Source organism: Egretta garzetta, unplaced genomic scaffold, assembly GCF_000687185.1.
Source record: "Egretta garzetta isolate BGI_Z169 unplaced genomic scaffold, ASM68718v1 scaffold197, whole genome shotgun sequence".
In the NCBI taxonomy this organism is placed as follows: Eukaryota; Metazoa; Chordata; class Aves; order Pelecaniformes; family Ardeidae; genus Egretta; species Egretta garzetta.
The window spans coordinates 626,302-647,739 of record NW_009260274.1 but is presented as its reverse complement, the minus strand read 5'-3'; the positions used below and the strand labels follow the sequence as shown (position 1 = coordinate 647,739).

Sequence of the window (21,438 nt, the reverse complement as noted above, 5' to 3'; positions counted from 1 at the left end):
GCTGAAGCGCCTCACGGGCGCTGCGGAGGAGGCGCCCGCTGGGGCGGTTACCTCAGGGGGTGGATGCTGAGGCATGGGTCGCTCCCAGCGACTCTCCGGTTCCGTCAAGGGCAGCCCGAGAGGGTAAACGAAGGGGTACCGGGGCGTTACTGGCGTCGCAGCTTGTCGGCCGGGTACCTGCAAACATAGGAGTAATACACCCCTTTTCAGTCAGCCAGGGAGCTGAGGCGCCGCCCGCGCCTGGTGTTCCTGGCCCAGCCTAAAACAAAGCAGGCTGTGCCCCCCCCTTCCCCCTTGTGCCACCCCGCAGCCGTGTCCCGGGGTACGGCCTCCCGTCCTCCTGACATCCAGCGAACCATCACGACCCCATCAAAGTCACATCAGAACCCCTTCACCTCAGCCTGAGCCCAGCTATGCTTTCTCTTGTGCTTTCTTCCCTCATGGCACAGTCTCTTGCTTTAAAAAAAAAAAAGTATCCTTGAAGTCTCTCCAAGGCTGCCTGAAAGGAGGTAGAGAACTATTCATGAGTAACGGGGAGTGTTTACGTGAGGGGACTGGCTGCGGAGTTAAAATGACGCAGGAATAGAGAAGGTCCTAAAAACGTAAATGGAGGTCAACGAGAGAAATACGCTTGGCTTTGCGTGCTGGAGGAACTGCCCCGCCGTCAGAGCTTCAAACGCTACCATTTAGTTCAACTGCGAGTGCGTTCATGGGCCACTACTGCCCTGGGGATGGAGCTCCTCCCGGCAGGATGCCCCCGGGGCCGGGGAGGGGGGGGAGTTGCCTCGGCGACACCGTGTAAACTCAACAGCCCCGTCCGGCAGAGCCGGCCTCGCTGCTCGGTACGACGTGCTCGGCAGTCAGAGAAACGTGCTGAAAATAAAACCAAAGTATGCGTAATTACCGTTTGAATTCCTTGCTGTCCAGCAAAGGAAGACAGCTGCGAGCTAAAAATGCTCTGTAACTTCTCTCTGGGTTGCTGTGCCTCTTTCACACCTCGCTGCTGAAGCACCGGGTAAGATGTCGTTTATGCCTTTTTATAGAACCTTTTCAGTTATTATTTTTAAGGTTTTCTTGTGTACCCCCCAAAAATTGTGAAGTTTGGAGAAGTTCGCTGTGTAATATGACTCTTAACAGACTAATATAATGGGGTGAACATTTTAATGGATTACCTGGTGTTCAGCAGAAGAATGAGAAATCAGGAGTGCTGACATCTATAGCAACTTCTGCATGGTTCATTGGATGACCTTGGTCATCAGCTATAGGTCATTCCATTTTTTTCTCTATCTGTTTCCTCTTCTGTAAACTCAGAACGACAGTACTGTCTGATGTTACATAGTTATAAAATAACACACATTCCTCAGATAAAAAGTGTTACATAAAATTGTTATAAAAAATTTATTTAATCTAGGACAAATGCATGAGTCTCTTGGGAAGGCTCCTGCATGCTTCCAAGTAATTATAATTTTTGCTGATAGAATCAGCAACAAAAGCCTAATTCTTTTCCTGACTAGTAGTATTGAGTGGCAAAATGCTACTGAATCCAACAAAAACCACATAGGCCCTTCATTTCTATTGACCTCTGTAGTGACTTCGAAATGGAACAATTCCTTTTGGACAGATAGCTACATTAATTGTTACTTTCCATCTGCTGCATACACCTTACCATTGGTAGTGCTGTGACATTAGGCATTTTTTCCCCATACATTAATAGTACTCCTGAAAGCCCTGAGCTCAGCTGCAAAGGAAAAAAAAAAAGGTATTTAGGAATAAATTAAGAATAGGAATTTATGAGGCAACTCGAAAAAAGTTAAAAAAACATTGCCAGGGTAGTACCCAAGATTGCTGTTAGGAATAACTTGTAATAAACTTAATAATGAATGTTGAAAATTTTGTGTACTACTAGGTGTGGAAGAGGTATAAAATGGAGTATTTTATTTGGTTGAGTGATGTAAGGACAAGCAATGAAGTGAAAATATGCATGCAAGGAAAAGAGCAGAGAGAAAGTAAAATTTTATAAAGTATTTAGCAATATAAGAGCCACTATGTGCTCTATTTTTCAAAATTCTACCTATCTATGGATTTAATAAACATAATTTTCTAAAAAACATACCTTTCTTTTAGCTTGCCATACAAATTACGTTCTAAACCAGCTTTATTTGGTAGCTCATATATAGTGGTTATGCAATATTTTTATGTGAGGGGAAAATGTATTGCAGCAAATTAAATTGAAGATGCAAATGCAAGAAAATGGAAACTTTTTTGTGAAAGATAATTGTTTTAAACGGATATTTCTTACACGGTTAAACAGGAGGGCCTACTGCCACATTATATCAGTTATGTCCATACAACAGAATATTTCACGTAATCCAGAAAGGAGTAAGATATCTATGCTGTGTAAAAAGTTAGACCCTGTTCAATAATAATAAGTTAGAGACCGTTCAATAATATTAGCAGGAACATGCATATGTAAAAGATATAAATTGTCATATAACATACTTCTTGATTAGCTAGTAGGAGAAAAAATTCCTTATAGGCATACTATTACATAATTTTCCATTATGGACTTCATAATATTCCTCTCTAGCATCCAGAGTTACACAACGTGAGAATTTGACACTGTTATTCATGTTTAAATGTATATTCATATTAATTCATGTACATTCATATATACAAAATATCTGACAGTATTTATTTATGTACAATATCTTACGTATTTTATGGGGTTTTTAAACTACAAGTTATTCATCAAATAATAGAGACATTGGGAAACATTTTAATACAGGTATTAACTAATATTCATTATTGTATTTTCTTTTACTCATTTCAGTTCACTATCTTTACTGACATTATGTGTTCTTGTCACTTGAGAAACAGAAGTTCACTACGTTTTTCAGAAAGAGCCCCAAATCCATCAAAACTATTAATTAAGATTAATTTTATTTTAAGAATTACCTGTCTGGAATTTCAAATCTTCAACTCCTTTGACTGCACCCTCTCATGTTTCTTCTTTAAGAGTCTGCAGTTTGTGGTTTTTCTGTGCTATTTATGCTACTATCATCTTATGGTATTGTTAATCTTGGAGTTTAATCTTAGAAAAGAGGGTTAATGTTTTCGTAATTGTGAAAGAGCTCACAGTGTGCTGACTCACCATATGCAGGAACAGTGTTAACTGTAAACAGGATCAATATTGCACACATATATCTATATTAACCAGGGGAGTGACAGCTAGCTCCTTTCCCACAGCTATTGCTGATTAGTTGTGGGAAAGGTTCATTACAATCTTCTAATCAAGGGTAAAGCCTAATAAAACCATCTTTGTCTGGAAAAAACAATGTTTGGGTACAGCTTCTTCACACTGTGGAAATTCAGTCATGCCTTAGAGATGATACAGCACAGGGGGTAGTAGTTGTATGAAACAACACTTAAAATCACGATGGTGACATTTCCAGTTAAAAGTGTGGGGAGGGGGTTAAACCGTTTTGATCTTTTCAGTGTTTTTTCAACAAGTATCAGCTTTCATTTTTTTACCATTTTTTTTTACTGTTCTAAATGAGCAGTGGAACTGATTTAAAATACATAGTTTTATTTCTGAAAACAATCTCAAAAATATATTTATGCCCCACTGAATTAATATATTGAAAAACTTTACACTTTTAGATAATTAGCATGTTTTCTGTCTATGTAAAAAAAGATTTACAGACCTTAGATGGCTTTTCAAGATGATGCAAGCATCCATGCTAGGTGTGAGAAAAGAATCTACATATTCTGCTTCGCAGGTCTGTGCTTTAAGATCTGAACTGCTGTGAAATCTTGGTCCCACTGAAGTCAGTAACAGGATTACCGGATACCTGAGTTTCCCCAAGCATGGTCTTTTCTGCAAGAACTGTAGCATTAAATTCCACTGCACCTAAACTACTTCTGTACAAGCTGCCTTGTAGACTATGACTTTGCAGTCAGTTTAGGTAAGTGCCTAGCTGTCTACCGTTACTTCTGCATGCAGTTGTTAACATAAGGTGTAGAAAATAAAAGTACAAAGAGAGAAAATACTTGCTGCTTTAATTTCCTGAGAGCAGTTTGTTGGGTTTTGTTTCTTCATTGTTTGACTTTGGTATTATTGGCTTGTAGATCTCCTTGAAAATCTTATTAGGTTAAACTGGAAATACAAGGCATGAATACTCACAATGAACATTATTCTTACTTCAGTTTCTGCCTGAATTTAGAAATACTGTAAAAGCATAACTTCGAATATGCAAGCGATTATTTATGGATGATTTAATCTCTATATGGAATGATTCAAGGTTGGAAAACTGATCTCTAAAGATATCAAAGCCTTGTTTGGGAATCCTAATGGAAATCTCTTTTAAGCTTCTCACGTAGGTGTAGAGAGCTCATATATCTTCATAGAAGGCCAGCACTTTACAGTGTCGGACTACAGATGGTGCATGGATACCTCTGTTATTCATTTCCTTGACCTACTGTTATGTCTCTCAACAACCAGGAGTTAAAATATCAAATGTTTGTAATACTAATTTAGGGTAAGCTTTAAGGAGTTTTGGTTTTATAAATGCAGTAGTATTTGAATAATACATTTTTCTAACCACTAAGATGCTCACAAAAAGGTACACTCATGGTTAAGATATTGGTTTTGACAACACAATAGTTTTAAGTGAGAAACAAGAGTTCACTGCTAATACGTTAATAGGCTAACTCTGTCTGAGCTAATGACTCTTGGTTACATCAAATTCAGTCAGATGCACGCCACGGGTCACAGAAATTCAGTGGCAACAAAAAAGGCAATAATATAATGGGTAGTTATTGGTTATAATGTGTACAATTTTTCAACACCTAAAAAATTTACCTTTGTAAATACTCATAGATAATACATAGCCATTCATGTATTTATGAATTTCTAATAGTTCTGAGGTAAAGCGTGAGATGTATACCTTGTTGTGTACCTGCAGGACAGGGCATTGGATGTTAAGCTAAATTACAGTATTTTTTATAATTTTAAGTACTTCTTAAATGTTGCTTTTGTCTTACTTATGGCTCTGAAATAATGTAATATAAAGTACTGATTTGTACATGCGAATTGGAAATCAATTAATGAAACCTTTTTTCAGGTTTCAGGACCTTAATACATCTAAGGACAGTATGTCTGATGACCAACAAAGTAAGAGGAGAAGCAAAGAAGGTAGTCTAGCCAAAGTTTATATGTATAAAGTGTAACGCTGGATCTGAAGAAGAAAAAGGACAATGTTAACCTGAAATCTGTCCATCTGTCAAAAAACAACCACAAAAAAATTGAAATAAAACTCAGAGTTATTTTCCACCTTTGAAAACCCCTGAGATTTGTTCTGGTTTTAATAGCTTTCCTATTTCTAATTGCTCTACTTCTGCAGAGTTTCTGTCAATATTTGTCTTATATTTTTATTCTACTGAAATAGGACCTGTAACTGGATTTTTTTTAGGTGTTCTTTGCTTTTATAGTACATTGAATTAATACACTTAGCTAAGTAACTAAAAACAATACAGATTTTTGCATTCACATTTCCAAAAATTATAACAGAAAGCATGTAGAGGTATCTTAGTCATGAAACACGCTCTTTTTTTCTAATAGTTAGTTTCTGTATTTCTTTATAATAATATTTTAATGGCAAAAAATAACTGTTTTCTTTGTGTTACTGGTCAGTAAGTGTTACTTACTAAGTTATTGGTCTGACCAGTTACTGGTCTGCTTTTATGCAAATACTAATGTATTGTTACAGGTTGTGGAAGTGTTGTTGCTCTTCAGGATGCAGATAAGATAATGGAAGAAATGCATCAGTCGTACAAAGCTATAGGAAGAAACAGGTAAGTAGTATTAATATTTAATTTGCAGTTGGGTATGCAGAAATGAGACAAAGTAGGCAGTAGTCTATGAGTAAGAAAAGATTTCCTTAGCACCAGATGTTATATACAGCTATATGTGTTGTGTTGTGTTTCTGTCTTCCCGGCCTCAATTACTGGCCATTGCTAGAGGCAGGATATTGCACTAGATGAACACATTATTTGGTACAATATGAAAAAAAAAACGTACAGTATGTAGTTTTACATCAGCATTTGACTTAAACAATTATCTTGCATACAGCTTTAAGATTAATTTCTATTATATTTTTTTACCTCTTTTCAGTCACAGTATTTATCTTTTTCCATATTTGGATGTTTCATTCTTCAGAAACCAGGTGGCAGAAATTTGAGGCTTGTCTGCACAGCCTCTATTCCTTCAGGCAGGCCATAGCATATTTTACAAATAACAAAGGCACATCTGGTCTTCAGAATTCATCTGACACCCTTTCCTGATGATTCATAAAAAATGCATGCTGGAAGCACGCAGTTTTTGTCAAGAAGGGGAAGGTGGGCCATATGTTTTTCCATTCCCATTGTTGCTTGGTTTGCATTATTTGTCATTCATTCTCACTTGTAGTCAGTCTCTGGCATTGCGGTTGGATGCTGCCAGGGAGAGCCACAACTTCCCAGATGGACCAAGAAAGAGAACATTATTTGGGGATTCTTGGCATCTACAAGCTTCTTGTTCATGTTATTCTCCAGTCATGTGATTATTTGAGCTGAATAGGCTCCTTCCGCTTACTTTAACACTGCATTTTGGTTTTTTGCTTTTGCCTTTTAGCCAAATAGCACCAACATCCAGACCGTGGCTGGATCAACAAGTGGCATGTTTTCCAAGTAAAAATCAGTTAGCGTTACAGATGAGACAGCACACTTCTTTACCTTTCTTTCTGGAGAAAGAGAACATAGGGCATGGCTTTGACTTCAGCTTTCTGCTACAGGCCTCATGCCCAGAATCCAACACTTCAAAATCATTTATGGATTTAGATGCTTTTCAGATAATTAAAGCACAAATACCACAAAGTAAGTTCAATTTTTAAAGTCACAACTTTATTTAAAAGTTATATATTGCTATCAAATTAGATGGCAAAGCCTTAGAGTCTTTTTTCTTTACCTTTGTCTTTATGTCTGTTTGACTTCTTCACATGAAGTAGACTTAGCCACGTTGACCTTCTTTAATTATGTGTGTATGTATTTGCAAAATGAAGCAGATAAAGAGAAGCGATGATAGACTTCACCATTTCTGTTACTCTGTATAATGAAACTGAGCCCACAAAATGCAAAGTATAATTGTCTGTACCTGGAGTGGGGCCATGATGGCATCTCTCACTTTTTTCCTCATACTGGCCATATTAATTAGCTACATACTGAAGTTAGCAAATATCTGAAATTGAGGAGAAATATTTGCTTAAATTATTAGAATAAAAGTATTTTAAAATAATCATATTTTATAGTTTTCTATAGAAAACGGAATTATAAAGTTCAGTATCACAATTAAGTTTTAACTTACAACTTTTTCCTGTATAGCAGATTTATAGCATGGTCCCGCAAACACACGTCAGGCAGATTCTTTGTCCGCAGAACCCTATAGTTTAAAATTAATTTATAAATTAAAATCATAGTCTGTTTAAGAATACCAAAGTAACATTTAATTTGTTTTGATTTTTAAGGGTTAAATATAACAATGCTAAAAACCAAGAACAAGAGATCTGAGGTAAGATGGTATGCATAAAACTGAACACGGTTGAAAGTATTATATGCTTTCTCAAAACTTTACAAATAGCAATGCAGAAGAAGTGTAGGTAGTTTCCTCTGCTTAATCTTTAGTTTTTTTGGATGAACATGAAGCATTTTTACATATATTTTATATATGTGTGTGTCTGTGTCAGCAAATCTTAGATGTATATCAACAATTTGTCAGTAAGGTGTTACATCAGGGATTTTGGGGGGTGAAGGGTTGGAAGTTCAAAACGATATAAAATCTTTTAAAATAGAAATATATAAGTTAGTTTGAAGTGTGAGCATCCTGTATGTTAAACATGTTAGAAGTCTAGTTTTGCCACATTTAAGAAAGCAAACAATTTTCTTGTATCGAGTGGTAATTTAAAATTGAAACCGAATTGAAGAACAGTCTTGAAATTAGATGATTGCTGAAAGGTATTGTGCTAGCAAATAAAAAATAAGGCCTTAGGATTAAAGATACTTGTGATGAAATTTTGTGATGAGTGTAAATAGGATTCCTGACAAAACTTCTGTACTTCCACACAAGCTAGCAATTTTACATGTATCAGTGCTTCACACTACATGAGCCTTAAAAGTTACAAAAGATCAAATATACTGTATTTAGAAAAAGAATTTGGTCCTTATGGTTATTGATTAATAGCCCTTTGTACAAAATACTTGACTCTTGAATCAGCTGTATGCTTTTGTGAACCCACTACAGAACAAAACAGTGCTCACAGGAAAAAAAGTAAAGAATAGAAGTACTAGCAAGAGTTCTGACAGAAGATCATAAAAAGGGCTATGGAAAAAATATTTCCAATATAGGGAAATGTTTAAGAAAAATAATTTAGCTGACCCCAGTGTGATATAATACAGCTTTATTCTGCTTCTTAGGCTCTAATGATTTCTAGAGGCATAAAATTTGGAATAAACTGAGCTGGACAAAGCCTTCAGAACTGTAAATTTCAAAACAGCACGCTTTGCTTTTCCTGGCACATTCAAACCTCAGTTTGCCCTTGGCATGCAAACAAAAATCTGCAGATTGCAAACTGATGTTGAATCACAGACATGCAAATGAGTACTCAGAGCATATGACTGTGTAATTATTTCTATTGCATTAATTGGCATAAAAATATACAGTACATTCAAGCGTATTTTTTCTCCATTTCTTTTAAAATAAAGAATAGAAATATTATTTTCAGAAAACTATTCTCACTATTTATCTGAATAATCACAACAAAGTACTTGAATGCTCAGATCTGTTCTCTTTCAAAGGTATACAGTACCTTTCAGCTAATGGGATGGGAATAGAAGGAAGAAAGGAGGAATAAAAACAAAATACATCCCCCACACAACAGACTTCTGCGTTAGCTGCCATATAGAAATGCCCTTTGCATAGCTGTCCATTCAACTTCACTGAAAGTGAAGCACAGACTGTGCTATCTTCTAATGTACTTAAAACCGTTAGCTAAATCTGTGACCCATATAACATGATTTATGGAATTTTGTAAGACTACACTAAATGTGTGGAAGACCTATATGTTTAGATTTATAATAACATCTTTAAAAACCTATAAATAATTTGTAAGAATAGTTTTCTCCATGGATAAAGTATCATTCTGTTATAATAGTCTGGCTTTTGCTTTTTAAAAATTGCTTACATGAGATCTAGTTCCATTGGGAATATAATTACTGGTATGAGCACACTTTGGAGGATTGCATAGAGAGACTTTTAAATATTGGCATAAGAGTGGTGCTGTCATTCAGTGAGAGTGCACAGCAACAAAGAAACTTTGGCACATGAAGCCACTGACCAGCCTTTGAATTCCTATGACAAACATGTTATGTGGCATAAGACATAGTTAATAACTGACAAGATGATTTGTATATGTGGCCACAGCTTATTTTAAATCATGGAGAATTACATGTGCCTTATAGCAAAGGATCCCACTTTCTGTACTATGAAATACTTAGAAATAATTCTGGGAGTGAGAAAATTCATGTATTTTCTTAGGGTTTTGATATTACACTTCATATTAGGTTAAATATGGGAATCCTTTTCTGATTTTCTTTTCTTAATCTACTTGGTTCTTAGTGATGAGATTTTACTTGTATCTGTTGTGTAGCACATTATTAATGTTTTTTATGGCAATTACAGTTTCATTTGCCACCAGTGACATTTCAGCCTGTAAGAACAATTCATCTTGCTCCTCTAGAGGATAATATTGCCAATGAAAGCACCAACATCAGAAATAGTTTGAATATTATGAACTCTATTTCTCAGCCTATAAAACCAGTTACTAAATTTTATCAGTATCAGTTAGACAATGTATTAAAAAGGCACGGTGAAAAGTCATCAAACCTGATTGTGGCTACTATTTCTGGTAAATTCACTCCAATGAAAGACCTGTACTACTTCAGCATGAGTAACTATTATAAGTACCCTAGCAACAAGAAAGAAGAAATTCAAAGCAATTTAAAATGGCGGGAAGCTGATGTAGCTACCAATACTGAAAAGAATGACCAGATGAAGTGCCAGTTTTCAGTGGCTTGTAAGAACGTAGCTCTTATGACCCAAGCCAGTTTCTGTGATGATAGTCATCCTTATTTGAGCTCAAGTAATGCTCTGATAAACTGTGGAATATTTACAGCTCAGAGAACATTTACAGCATCAAGCAACAGAGGTGTCTTGAGAGCTGGCAATAAGGAAAAACGAGTGGAGAATTCCTGTAGAACTGATCTAGAAGAAGGAAATGCCGCAGAGATGATACCGGATTATAGAGCACATGAAAATGCTGAGAATGCGAACTTTGTGCCTGACAATCATGATTCAGATTCTTCCTGTAAAAATGAAGTGATAGAGGCTTACCATGCCTTAGAAGATAATTCTGTAGCTGCAGTAATTCCCAGAGTAGAAGTGCAAGATCCTTCTGGAGAACAGACAGAAAATAATGTTTGTCTCTTTGAATCTAAAATGGAAAAAGAAGCAATGTCAGAAGCAGCTTCAAAAGACCACAGTGAGCTTGTACCTGTTGTTCATGTTACATTCTCTGAACAAGCACCAGCTATGGAAACACACATTGCTAAACCACTTGCCACAAAAAAGAGTGTCATTCGTAGCCAGCCTCCTCATGTTACTCAGAGCTTCAACATTCTTGCTCGCAAAGAAAATGACAAAAGTAAAATAAAGGTGAGGAGAAATAAATATTCATCAAAATCTAAAATGAGTGGCAAGGTAAAGTTATCTGAAGACTTAATTGTTTCTGATGAGATTTCCACAAAACATAATGCCAGGAGTCAGCTTTTTCCATCTTTGCAACTGCCACACGTGGAATCTGAGACTTCCCTGAAGTGTCAAAAAAAGACCCCTCAAGCAGACAAATGCCATCTTGCTCAGAGTGCTCAGAAACGTAAAAAGCAAAGTTTCTCCTGCAGTTGCAAAAATTCAGTTGTTTTAAAGAAACCTGTTACTCCACTTTCTCTACCACATGCACAGTCTGCTTCAGGTTTTGTGGATCTGAAATACAGTGACATGTTCAAGAAAATAAATTCAAATGACAAAGGCCCAGGTATTTACGAAATGTTTGGAACTCCTGTCTATTCCCACATGCGTGAGCTTGGTCAACATGAGAGCAATTTTTATAGAGATGCTTGTTCTGCTCCATCTGGGAGATGCACTGCTAGCACCTGCAGATCTGCCTTCAATAAAGGGAGAGAGAGCAGCCGAGTAAGAAATACCCAAAAGAGAACATATTCTAAGCCAAAGAAGACCATGCCTGGCAGTAAACAAAAGCAGAAAGGTTTAATTCCAAAGGGCAGAACTACCCAGTTGAGTGAGAGCAACACAGAGCAAGGTAATGTAATAAGTTCTGATTCAGATTGTCAGATAAATGCTTCAAGTAGCATGACACTGTTTCATGAAGACACAGATTGTCAGCTTACATTTTTAGAAGAGCTTTCACGATCAACTAAGCAAAACAAATTTTTTTCAAATTCAAACTTATCAACTATTAAAGAATTTTCTTTGGAGCGCTCTTTAGACAGTCAGGATATGTCCAACCATCACAGAGCTGCTACCTGTAGCCAGAATCTTCTTCAGTTCGGTGACAAAGACTGCACAGAACATGTTGCTCTAAGTAGCAGCCTACTAACAACCGACCAGAACATCTGTGTACCCCAGTGCAGGGTGGATATGGATGGCTGCAAAGGTTTGGAACCAGACCGGGCCTCCTTCAAGTCTATAAATAAATGTGAAGCATTGCCCTTTTCAGATCAACTGGAGTGTCAATCCCCTACAAAAAAATTGAATCTCAGTTGGGCATACACACCTCAAAACAGTGGTTTGGCAAATGAATTGACTCAGCCGTCAGTGATTCAGACGAAAAATGTTACAAGCCCCAGCTTCCAGACAAGTCAAAACATTTTGTCTTGGACAGATAATACAGAGGTGACTGATGAGTTGCTTTGTTGTCTGGCTGAAGAATTGCTAATGCTTGAAGAAAAAGACATCAATTCTTCAAGAACAAAAAATACAGGTTCTAAAATGCAAAATACACATACCAAAGAAGAAGAAAATATGATGAATGGAGATGGAGCAATAGTAAATATTGCTCTCGAGCAGGTAAAAGTAATTTCTTATAACTTGCTAGCTCCTTTGAGAGATGCTTCAACACAGTTTTATAGGAAAGATAGGAAATAAGTGCTCATTAATGATCAAGTCTCTTTTCTGATTCTTCCAGTGCTCAGTTGAGGATACCCATGTTAGAGGCTGCATGTCAGGACACAGGCCGGATCGTACTAAGGCATGACAGGAAAAGCTATCAAAGCTTACATGATGGGTCAAGATAAATTGAGAAGTTGTAGTGTATAAAAAGGAGAGGCTATTTTAACTGGAGAGCATGTATAAAAAGGTGCTGGGACAAGGCAAAAGCTCTTGAGATCTTGACACCTAAGGAATATGAAAAGACACTACAAATGGTTCTTGTATATCCAAATGGACAATTTCCTTGAATCTCTGAATGCGATCAGATACTTTTCTAGGTATAAATTACAAGTATTGGCTCATCAGACAGACTTAAGTGTTTAATTAATGTTTTGTCAAAACTTCAAGTTTAGAAGGCTTAGATTCTGGCCCCCAACTCTAAGAACCTTCACCTATTAAGGTGCTTATCTACCATTACTACTTCTCCTCGGCCCTGATAGCTTTTTGTCTATTTAAATTACAAATTTATAAGGAAATTTCCTTCACTACATGTCAATATTCTTCCTTAAGCTTCTGCAGCACAGATGCCAGTTATACCTCCACTCTCACTTCTCCTAGGGAGATCCATGGCTAGATGGAGTAATTATTATCATCTTTCTGAAGCAGCTGCTTCTTCCTGTGAAGTCATATCCAAATTGTTTGCATCAGATTTGGGTTACATATTTCACCTAGAGCAATGCAGTAGTCATATTCACCCTTCAGCTTAGCAAATTGTACCTACGTGACAAGAAAAGCATATGAAGCAGATGTATATCGTGCTATTTTAAGTATTCCTTCTGTCTGTCTTCCTATCGATGGAAAAAGATGGCATGCTATAATCTTTTGGTTATGCACTATTGTGATACATACTTGAAAATATTTACGTAGTCTTACTTAGTATAGCAATGGTATCGATGAGCCAGGCAATGAGTGTGTGTGTGTGTGTGTGTGTGTGTGTATGTAAATCTATAGAAAAGAGTCATGCCAGGTAAAAATTACTCCTTATAAAAAAAGTAAGGATAATATGAAGCCTTTCTTTTCCTCCCTGCTTTCTCCCCACACTGACCATCCTCTTTCAAGCAGAGTTACACTAAAGGCTTTTTGGCATCAAATGAAGAAAGTAGCCTGCTAAACTTTGAGGAATCTACTAAATTACCAGGAAGTGGTTTAACCAACAAAGATCCTATCATGTGGACGAGAGGTGAAGTCCTTGGAAAGGGAGCCTATGGCACAGTAAGTTAATGACTGAAAACATTAAGAGATGCGCTGGTTCTCTCTGAGACACATCTTACCATAGACTGACTGTTGTACTATTCAACAAGTAACAAATAATGCGATATGAAATATGACAAACATAAAGATAATATTTAAAATAAGTAAAGATTCAGTTTTATTTCATGTTTCGTGTTAATAAATGCTAGTTTCATTGTAGGTATACTGCGGTCTGACAAGCCAGGGACAATTAATAGCTGTAAAACAGGTCGTTTTGGATACATCAGATCAACTCACCACAGAAAAGGAGTATCAGAAGTTGCATGAAGAAGTTGATCTTTTGAAGACATTGAAGCACATCAACATTGTAACTTATTTAGGCACTTGTCTGGAAGACAACATTTTAAGCATTTTCATGGAGTTTGTTCCTGGTGGCTCAATTTCTAGTATTATTCATCGTTTTGGTCCATTGCCAGAAATTGTCCTTTGTAAATATACAAAACAAATTCTACAAGGGGTTGCATATTTACATGACAATTGTGTGGTACACAGAGATATCAAAGGCAATAATGTTATGCTGATGCCAAACGGAATAGTAAAGCTAATTGACTTTGGCTGTGCCAGACGCTTAGCTTGGGTAAGCCTCAGTGGCACACACAGTGAGATGCTCAAGTCTGTGCATGGGACTCCATACTGGATGGCACCAGAAGTTATAAATGAGTCTGGATATGGAAGAAAATCAGACATCTGGAGCGTTGGCTGCACCGTATTTGAGATGGCAACAGGAAAACCGCCACTGGCTTCCATGGATAGGATAGCAGCCATGTTCTATATTGGGGCCCACAGAGGACTGATGCCTTCCCTACCCGATCGATTCTCCAGCACTGCGGTGGATTTTGTGCATGCGTGCTTAACCAGGTATGTAGATTTTTAACTGAAAAATGGAAGGAAAAATGCAGCTACTTTCTTTGTAGAGGTTGTTGATGGGAGCTTAGGTTAGCTCTTACATGGTACATATGACTGTATAGAAAAACTGTATTGTAAATGCATAGGTTTTTCAACATTTCAGGAAAGCCTTTAAATAATAGTATACATAAAAGAGCTTTACTCTCTATGATGGTACAAAAAAAACCCCTCAGAAATTCTCTTTTTGTAGGCCTTATACACATAATTTACTTTCCCTGTAGTTTTCATGCAGAAACATGGCACCACTGAGTTTTAGACAAAAAGTTTGATAAATTTCTTTGACCTGCCTTGCTGTTCCAATGTCTCATTGGCCGAGCCTGGCCTGTGTCAGGCAAGTTGTTTTAAGGACGATATTCAGAATGAAAGAGTTTTCACTTAATTCTTACCTTCTGCAGTAGAAAAATCTGTTATCACCGCCAGTCCAGGAAATACATACTTATTTGAAACGTGAAGTTCTCTATATTAAAAAAAATAACCACTAGCATTCACCCATTATAACAATTGTTTTTGAATTGTTTTGTTTTAAATACCAACTTTGTCCTAGATGGACTATTAATTTCAAGAGCTAAGTTCCTGACCTCTACAGGTAGTTTTTACAAAATTAATAGCAGCTTTTTACATATCTCTAAAGACTGGATTTGAGTGCTAGAGAGAAGCATGTTATTTAGTGGGTATGGCAGTGGTCTTGGAGGCAGGAAGCCTGATTTCTAATCCCTGGATTAGAATTGTTATGGTACAGTTACAGTTCCTGTGGACCATAGAACAATAACCAGAAAAATTGTGAACTGTATATAGAGACATCATACAGACTTTGTTTAAAAGGTAGGAGGAATTGTTAGGTGTAGGTATAAAGCAGTTATAATGAAGCATTTACCTTTTCAAAAGTCAGGATGCACCATGGCAGCAAAGTTCTAATGTATGATCTCACCATGTCCTAAATATAAATTTCTCCCCCATCCCATATTCTCCATGAGTTTATTCTTTAAGAAATTGGTGTCCTTTACTCCTTCCCCTGTTTTTTTTTTTCTCCAAATTGAGGGTTAAAAAGCCCAAAGCCCTTGGCTTTAGCAAGTCAATATTGTAATTACAATACTGTAATTCCAAATGGACTCCTTAACACGAATGGTGTTGATTGGAGTGGCAGAACATCCAGACTGACACAGGATCAAACAAGTAATTGTAACCCTCCTTAAATACATTATTGGTGCACCTAAAACACCCACATCAGCACAATTATTCAAAGTTTTGGAAGCAGTCTAGAGGAACAAAGAATGATTTCTGTAACAATAAAATATTTCAGTTTTATAATTCATAAATTCCAAAAGTCTCTTCCCATAAATCCTACTTTCCTTTCTACCAGCTTTATTAAAAAAAAACCTCTAAAAATGAGTAATGACTAGAGAAATGAGGAAAAAAAAAGGCGAAGTCTGCATTTAGATTTTACAATTACTTCACAGGCATGCATATTCATTTTATGTACTGATTTTTTCAAACCCTCAATGCAGAGATCAACATGAACGCCCTTCTGCTCTGCAGTTGCTGGACCATCCTTTTGTGAAAGGAAGACAGTGAATTGTTCAAAACTCTTGCCAAACGAGTATACATTTTCCATATAAAAAATTTCTACTTGTGAAAAAAGATCAGGAAGAACTGGACTTAAAAGTGGCAGCAGAAATACCAGAGACCAACTGTGTACATGGAGTCTATTATTAGACAGCAGTATGATTAAAGGATCATTTTTTGCAATGTCTGTGCTCATTGGAGTGGGCATTCCTTCATTGTGAACACTGGATGGCGTTTTGTTGTATTTGGAGAGACTTTAAGAGAAAAAATTCCACACATCACCATCACCGGTATGTGACAGGCAAGGTAAGTTGGAATGCCAGTCTGTCTGTAAAAACCTCTGGAATGTGTGCTATTGGCAGAAAGTGTTGCAGGTGCTGAAAGCTCTGTGAAAGCTCTGCAGGAAGCTCTCCTCAGACTTGCAGATGAGTCATGAAGCGTGCCTGTGATGATCCCACAGGAACCCCAAAACCATATAACTATCGGCATGAAATGTACTGCAGCTTTTATTTAGCTAGATGGGCCCTTTACTTTTTAGCTGGTGAAAAAAAATAATTAGTCTTTGCAAACATCTATCAGTCCTTTGTTACTGAGTTACCATAGCACTAGGAGAGTGATAATGACAAGAGATACCCAGGTGTACACATGTGCGTCTTTATTAAGCTTACATCAAGATAATTTCCTAGTCTGGCTAGAATTCTAAGTCTAGACTTTGTGACTGTCATTTCTGAAGGAAGCAGTACATTTTATGGGCGGTTTAAGGTCACAGACTGGTTGAGGTTGGGATGGGCCTCTGGAGATGAGCTAGTCCAGTCCCACTGCTCTGAGCAGGGCTGGCTGAAGCAGGTTGCTCAGGCCCTTATCCCCTTGGCTTTGAGTATCACCAAGGATGGAGACTACACAGCTTCTCTAGGCAACACATTCCAGTGTTCAACCACCCTAGCAGTAAAAATGTTTTTATGTTTGAACACTGTCTTGTACGTCAGGTGCCCTTGTCCCATCACCGGTAACACTGAACAGAGTCTGGCTCCATCTTTGTTACTGCCCCATGAGGTATTGATGCACATAGATATGATTCCCTCTGAACTTCCTCTTCATGGAGTGGCATATTTTTTGTGTTCGGAGTGATGCGTTTTAATTCTCACCCTTCTGTTTGCTGATGCAGAGCAGCAAAAGCACAGCAGCATTACCTTTCTCTCATTTGCAAAGGCTGTAAGATGCTGTTTGAATCACTAGCCAGGCTACTGCTATTTTTCAATATCCTTAATCTGAAATAGAACAGCAAATTTGATTCTGAAACTTGAACTGTTTTGAGAAACACCTCGAGCACTGTGTAATTAGACGACACGTAACAATCTCCATCTGCACTGCGAAAATAATTTTTACAGTTAGTATAACTAGCTACTACTAGCAAAATTAAATAAATTTGAGGAACATTATTGTATATTAATAACCCCCCAAAATAGGTATTAGTATTTAGATTGTCCTCTTTCTGATAAGGCTTCTTCCTGAGTATTATTCAAATTTAAAATTTCAGGGGAATGAGACACTGTAGAAACCAAAAATTGGTTACTGTGCCTTTGTAAGCACCTAGGCTCCAGAAGAGATGCAGTAAATCTCAGCCTGACAACTGTTAAGGGCTGAGCTCTCAAGAATTCAAGACCCTGGCTTGCCAGCAGTAACATGAAAATTAGTGGTTTACAAAAAGGAAAGAAGGGAATTCTAAGTTTTATATAAAATCAACCTTCCCAAGAGCTCTAAACATTTAGTTACTTAAATAGCTTTCAAACTTTATTTTATTCCAGTAGCCTGACTTCAGAGAGTTGGCCTAAACTTTATAAAAGCAAAGCAAAATCAGTACTTCTAGCAAAATTCTTTATTAATAGTTTCTGTAGGTATAATGATGTCACATAACAACGCCAGAACATTATGCCAGTATAAGAGAAATCCTAACATCACAGTACTCTTCAAAGTTCAAACAGTTAACAGTCCCGTTTTGAGGAATACCAGTTGGTCCTCATGCCAAAAATCCACAGCAACTTCACGTTGAAGTACCTTGCAGAATAAAGGTAGGAGCCCTGGCATAGGAACGCGAGTGGGATGTACTTAATGTCATCATGTATATTAATTCTTCTCAGATTAAGGTAGTGTCTCCAACACAGCTGCAATGTGAATATGAGTTTTTATTTAGCATGAAATGAAACTGAGATGACAGTCATTAGCAGGGGAAGAATGGGAATATGCTAGGATATACAGTTAGTTAATGAAAAAAAAGTCAGAATTACAAAACCCCCTCCTTATGCATGTGTCATAAGCAAAACTAGCATTTTTGTTAAAAAGTCTGAGTTCTCCAATATTAAGGTTATGAGTTATTTGCAATTTAAATAGCATGCTTAATCCATCTAATTAGACTTAGTCTCCAACTTGAGAGGTTTGTAAAACTTTTAACCTGAGTTTTTAATCAAAATGTGAATGCGCATTTTTGCTTTTGTTTAACCAGCCTTAGCAAATGAGGTGGTTGTTTAAGGCCAGCACTTGCAACAAAGGTTTCAGCTTCATGATGCTGGAGAACAGGGGAGATTGCATCCCAGCCCTGTGCTCACAGACAAACCAAGCAGTAAGTTTGTTTGGGGCACCTTGGGTCACTCGGCTGAGTCCACTCTAGTAGAACATGCTACAAGACAAGCCTAACTTTGCATATTTCTTACTAGATGAGATCGTAGATTTTTCACATAAAAATCCAGGTAATTCAGATACCTGTAATAAGGTACCTAAGGTAGTAAGGGGAAAGGGTGAGAAACCCTACAAACCTCCTTGAAACCTTTTGTTTGCAATGAAAAGGTGACAGCGAGGAGGGTCACACTTGCTTAATTATTTATAGCATTTGAACAGGCTAAGCCTTCCTGTTTTAAAGAGAGCACAGTCTTTGTTTCTAAAACAGTGAAGAACCCGTTACAACGCATGCAGGCTGCCAAGTAGTAGGTATGACCACTGTGCTGTGATGCCAAGTTCCCTCAAGATATGGAGCTTAAATTTGAGAACCGGAAAATACGCTGTCCTTTTATCATTGTAGGGGAGAGCTAGTATCTCTTTTATGCAGTGATATTTAAAGCTCTGAGCTACCACTCCAGTCTCAGGAAAAGGGTGGGCTCTTAGGTATGCCAACCCAGCTATTTTATGCTGGTCTTGAAACCACAAACAGCAATATGATGTAAAAATTTACATCTCAAAATACATGCATCAGCCTTCCCCTTCAAGGGAGCAGACATTCAGCCCAGTAACCCCAGTCTTTTGTTTTTTACCCTCCTATCAAAACTCTGGTTCTTGCATAGAAATAAAACAGGAGTTCTCCTGAAGAAGGGCTTCCAATACACAGAGCAGAATGCCTTTTCTCCCCTCCTTTCCACTTCCCATGGGGACCTGCGCCATGAGGCAGCTTCCAAAAGGAAATTTTACAGGTGGTGTCAAAGAACACAATCTCTGACCCATGGTAAGAAAAGCAGTGTCATTGTAAGTGCAGGAAGATAGAGGAATGAAACCCAAGAACCAAAACTCCTAAGGTTAAAGATTTGATTTGGGTTTGCTCTGTCTGCCTCAGGAGAAGCCAGAGAAAGCATCTTTCCTAGTGGCAATGCGAGAGAATGCTCGTGGCATTATTTTTTTTTTTAAAGGTGTAAGGAGTTAAAACATTTCAGAGAAAGGAAGAATTAACTAGCTAGTTCAGTTTGCCATAAAAGACTTGGAAGTTACTTTTAGAAACTGATTACAGGAATGTGCATTTACATCCCAATTCAAGAAAGCAAACAAAGTGTTTGGTCAATCCCCTTCACTGTGCAACAAGGATAGGGAACCTTTTCCCCAAAGGTCTTCAACGATCCTAGGTATGCTCTTGTCACCCACCCCCTCACCCACCACTCCCCACTGCTAAAAAAAAAAAAAAAAAAAAAAATATAACCAAGCAGGCCCAGCCACTATACAATAAAGCTCTTGATCCTAGGGTAGAGCAAGGGAGCAGCTTAAGAGAGCATAAAATTTCTAGACTTTGCTTTTCAGGTATCAAATACCTGATCACCATAATATAAAGAAAGCAAAGCAAACTAGTGACTTTGGACTTTCAAGTGTTCTGCTGTTCAGTTGATTCAATGAAAAACAGCAACATTTTGCCAATAACTGAAAAGGGATCTCCTTTGTGTTTAAAAATGAAGGGGGAAAACTAAACATAGGACAATGGGATAATTTCTGCACAATAGAGGTGAGGTAGGGAATTTTATTGAAAATATTTTTTTTTACAAGTTCTTAGAAATAGTTGTTCTTTCTAATCTCACACAAATGGCTGTACCTCAAAAATTCAACTATGCTACTATGAAACATTTATATTTACAGTTAGCCAAAAGAATATACAGAACTGCCATTTTATGCAAATACCAAAGTACCAGATCACAGTGAGATACATTACTTCAGCACTCCCACCATTAGGAACAGATTAAGATTCAACATACGAAAGAATCTCGCTATTCTACAAACCTCTTATCTCACAAACAGGGAAGATTTTTAATAGTGGTGTAGCAAGGTCTCCACTACAGAGTCATTTTACAAATTACATAATGCATGTACTCAAATTTATAATAAAAAAAAAATCTGTAATCAAAGTGATGACCAGAGTAATAGTGTTGTCCATTAGCCTTTTATTGCATTTAGTCAGTCATTCACGTGTGAGGCTGATACTGATCCCGTTAATTTTTCATTCATTCATTCATTCCGAAGCCCTCAGCCAGGCTGCAATTCAGCCAAGTCACTAATTTGCAGCGGGTTTTAGCCAGGGAAAGCCAGCAGCACCTCACAGCATTGCCTTTGCCCTTCCTCTTGGCCCCTCCCGTCACCACATTGAATTCGGTTTCAGACACAAAGACACATACAGTTTCACGTATTTACAATGACACTGAAAACCAAACCCAAGGAGTTTTACGGACCTCCTTTACAGCAAAACCCAAAAATCCCTGTTTGGATCTCAATGTGGCATAGCAACATTTTGTCCAGGATCTCTCACAATTTCCCAGAAGCAAAATAGTAAATAATTATTTTGAAACAGCACCTTAGGAGGAAGGCCTAATGCTCTTTTCCAATTTACATCAGACAGGCACTAGTTACCATCCAGACATTTTAACTCCAAGTTATGACAGCGATTGCTATATTTACAGTACAATATATCCAGAGTGGCTGTGTAAGATGCATTTTCATGGCACGACTATTTGAACAGACTTGAAAGAAAAAGTACTGCAGTGCTTCAAAGAAAAATTAAGACAATTTACCGCTATTTCATCTGTCTGCCCACGCTACAGTTTAGG

At 37.5% G+C, this 21,438-nt stretch overlaps 2 protein-coding genes across 9 annotated transcripts in view; one reads left to right on the top strand and one right to left on the bottom strand.

Moving 5' to 3' along the window:
* Positions 1-5,130: 5,130 nt before the first annotated feature.
* Positions 5,131-16,102, top strand: MAP3K19 (mitogen-activated protein kinase kinase kinase 19). Its single transcript, XM_009642478.2, has 8 exons — positions 5,131-5,194; positions 5,769-5,853; positions 6,671-6,912; positions 7,560-7,603; positions 9,770-12,232; positions 13,436-13,585; positions 13,785-14,482; positions 16,036-16,102. Exons 1-8 carry the CDS (start codon positions 5,155-5,157, stop codon positions 16,100-16,102), a joined length of 3,789 nt encoding a protein of 1,262 aa, XP_009640773.1. The 5' UTR covers positions 5,131-5,154.
* Positions 16,103-20,065: 3,963 nt separating this feature from the next.
* CCNT2 (cyclin T2) overlaps positions 20,066-21,438 on the bottom strand; it is a 25,613-nt gene continuing 24,240 nt past the window's right edge. For all 8 annotated transcript variants that reach the window (XM_009642476.2, XM_035897869.1, XM_035897868.1 and 5 more), the window contains one exon: positions 20,066-21,438. This exon is cut by the window's right edge and continues 3,508 nt beyond it. The gene's annotated coding sequence lies outside the window, so the exon portion shown is untranslated.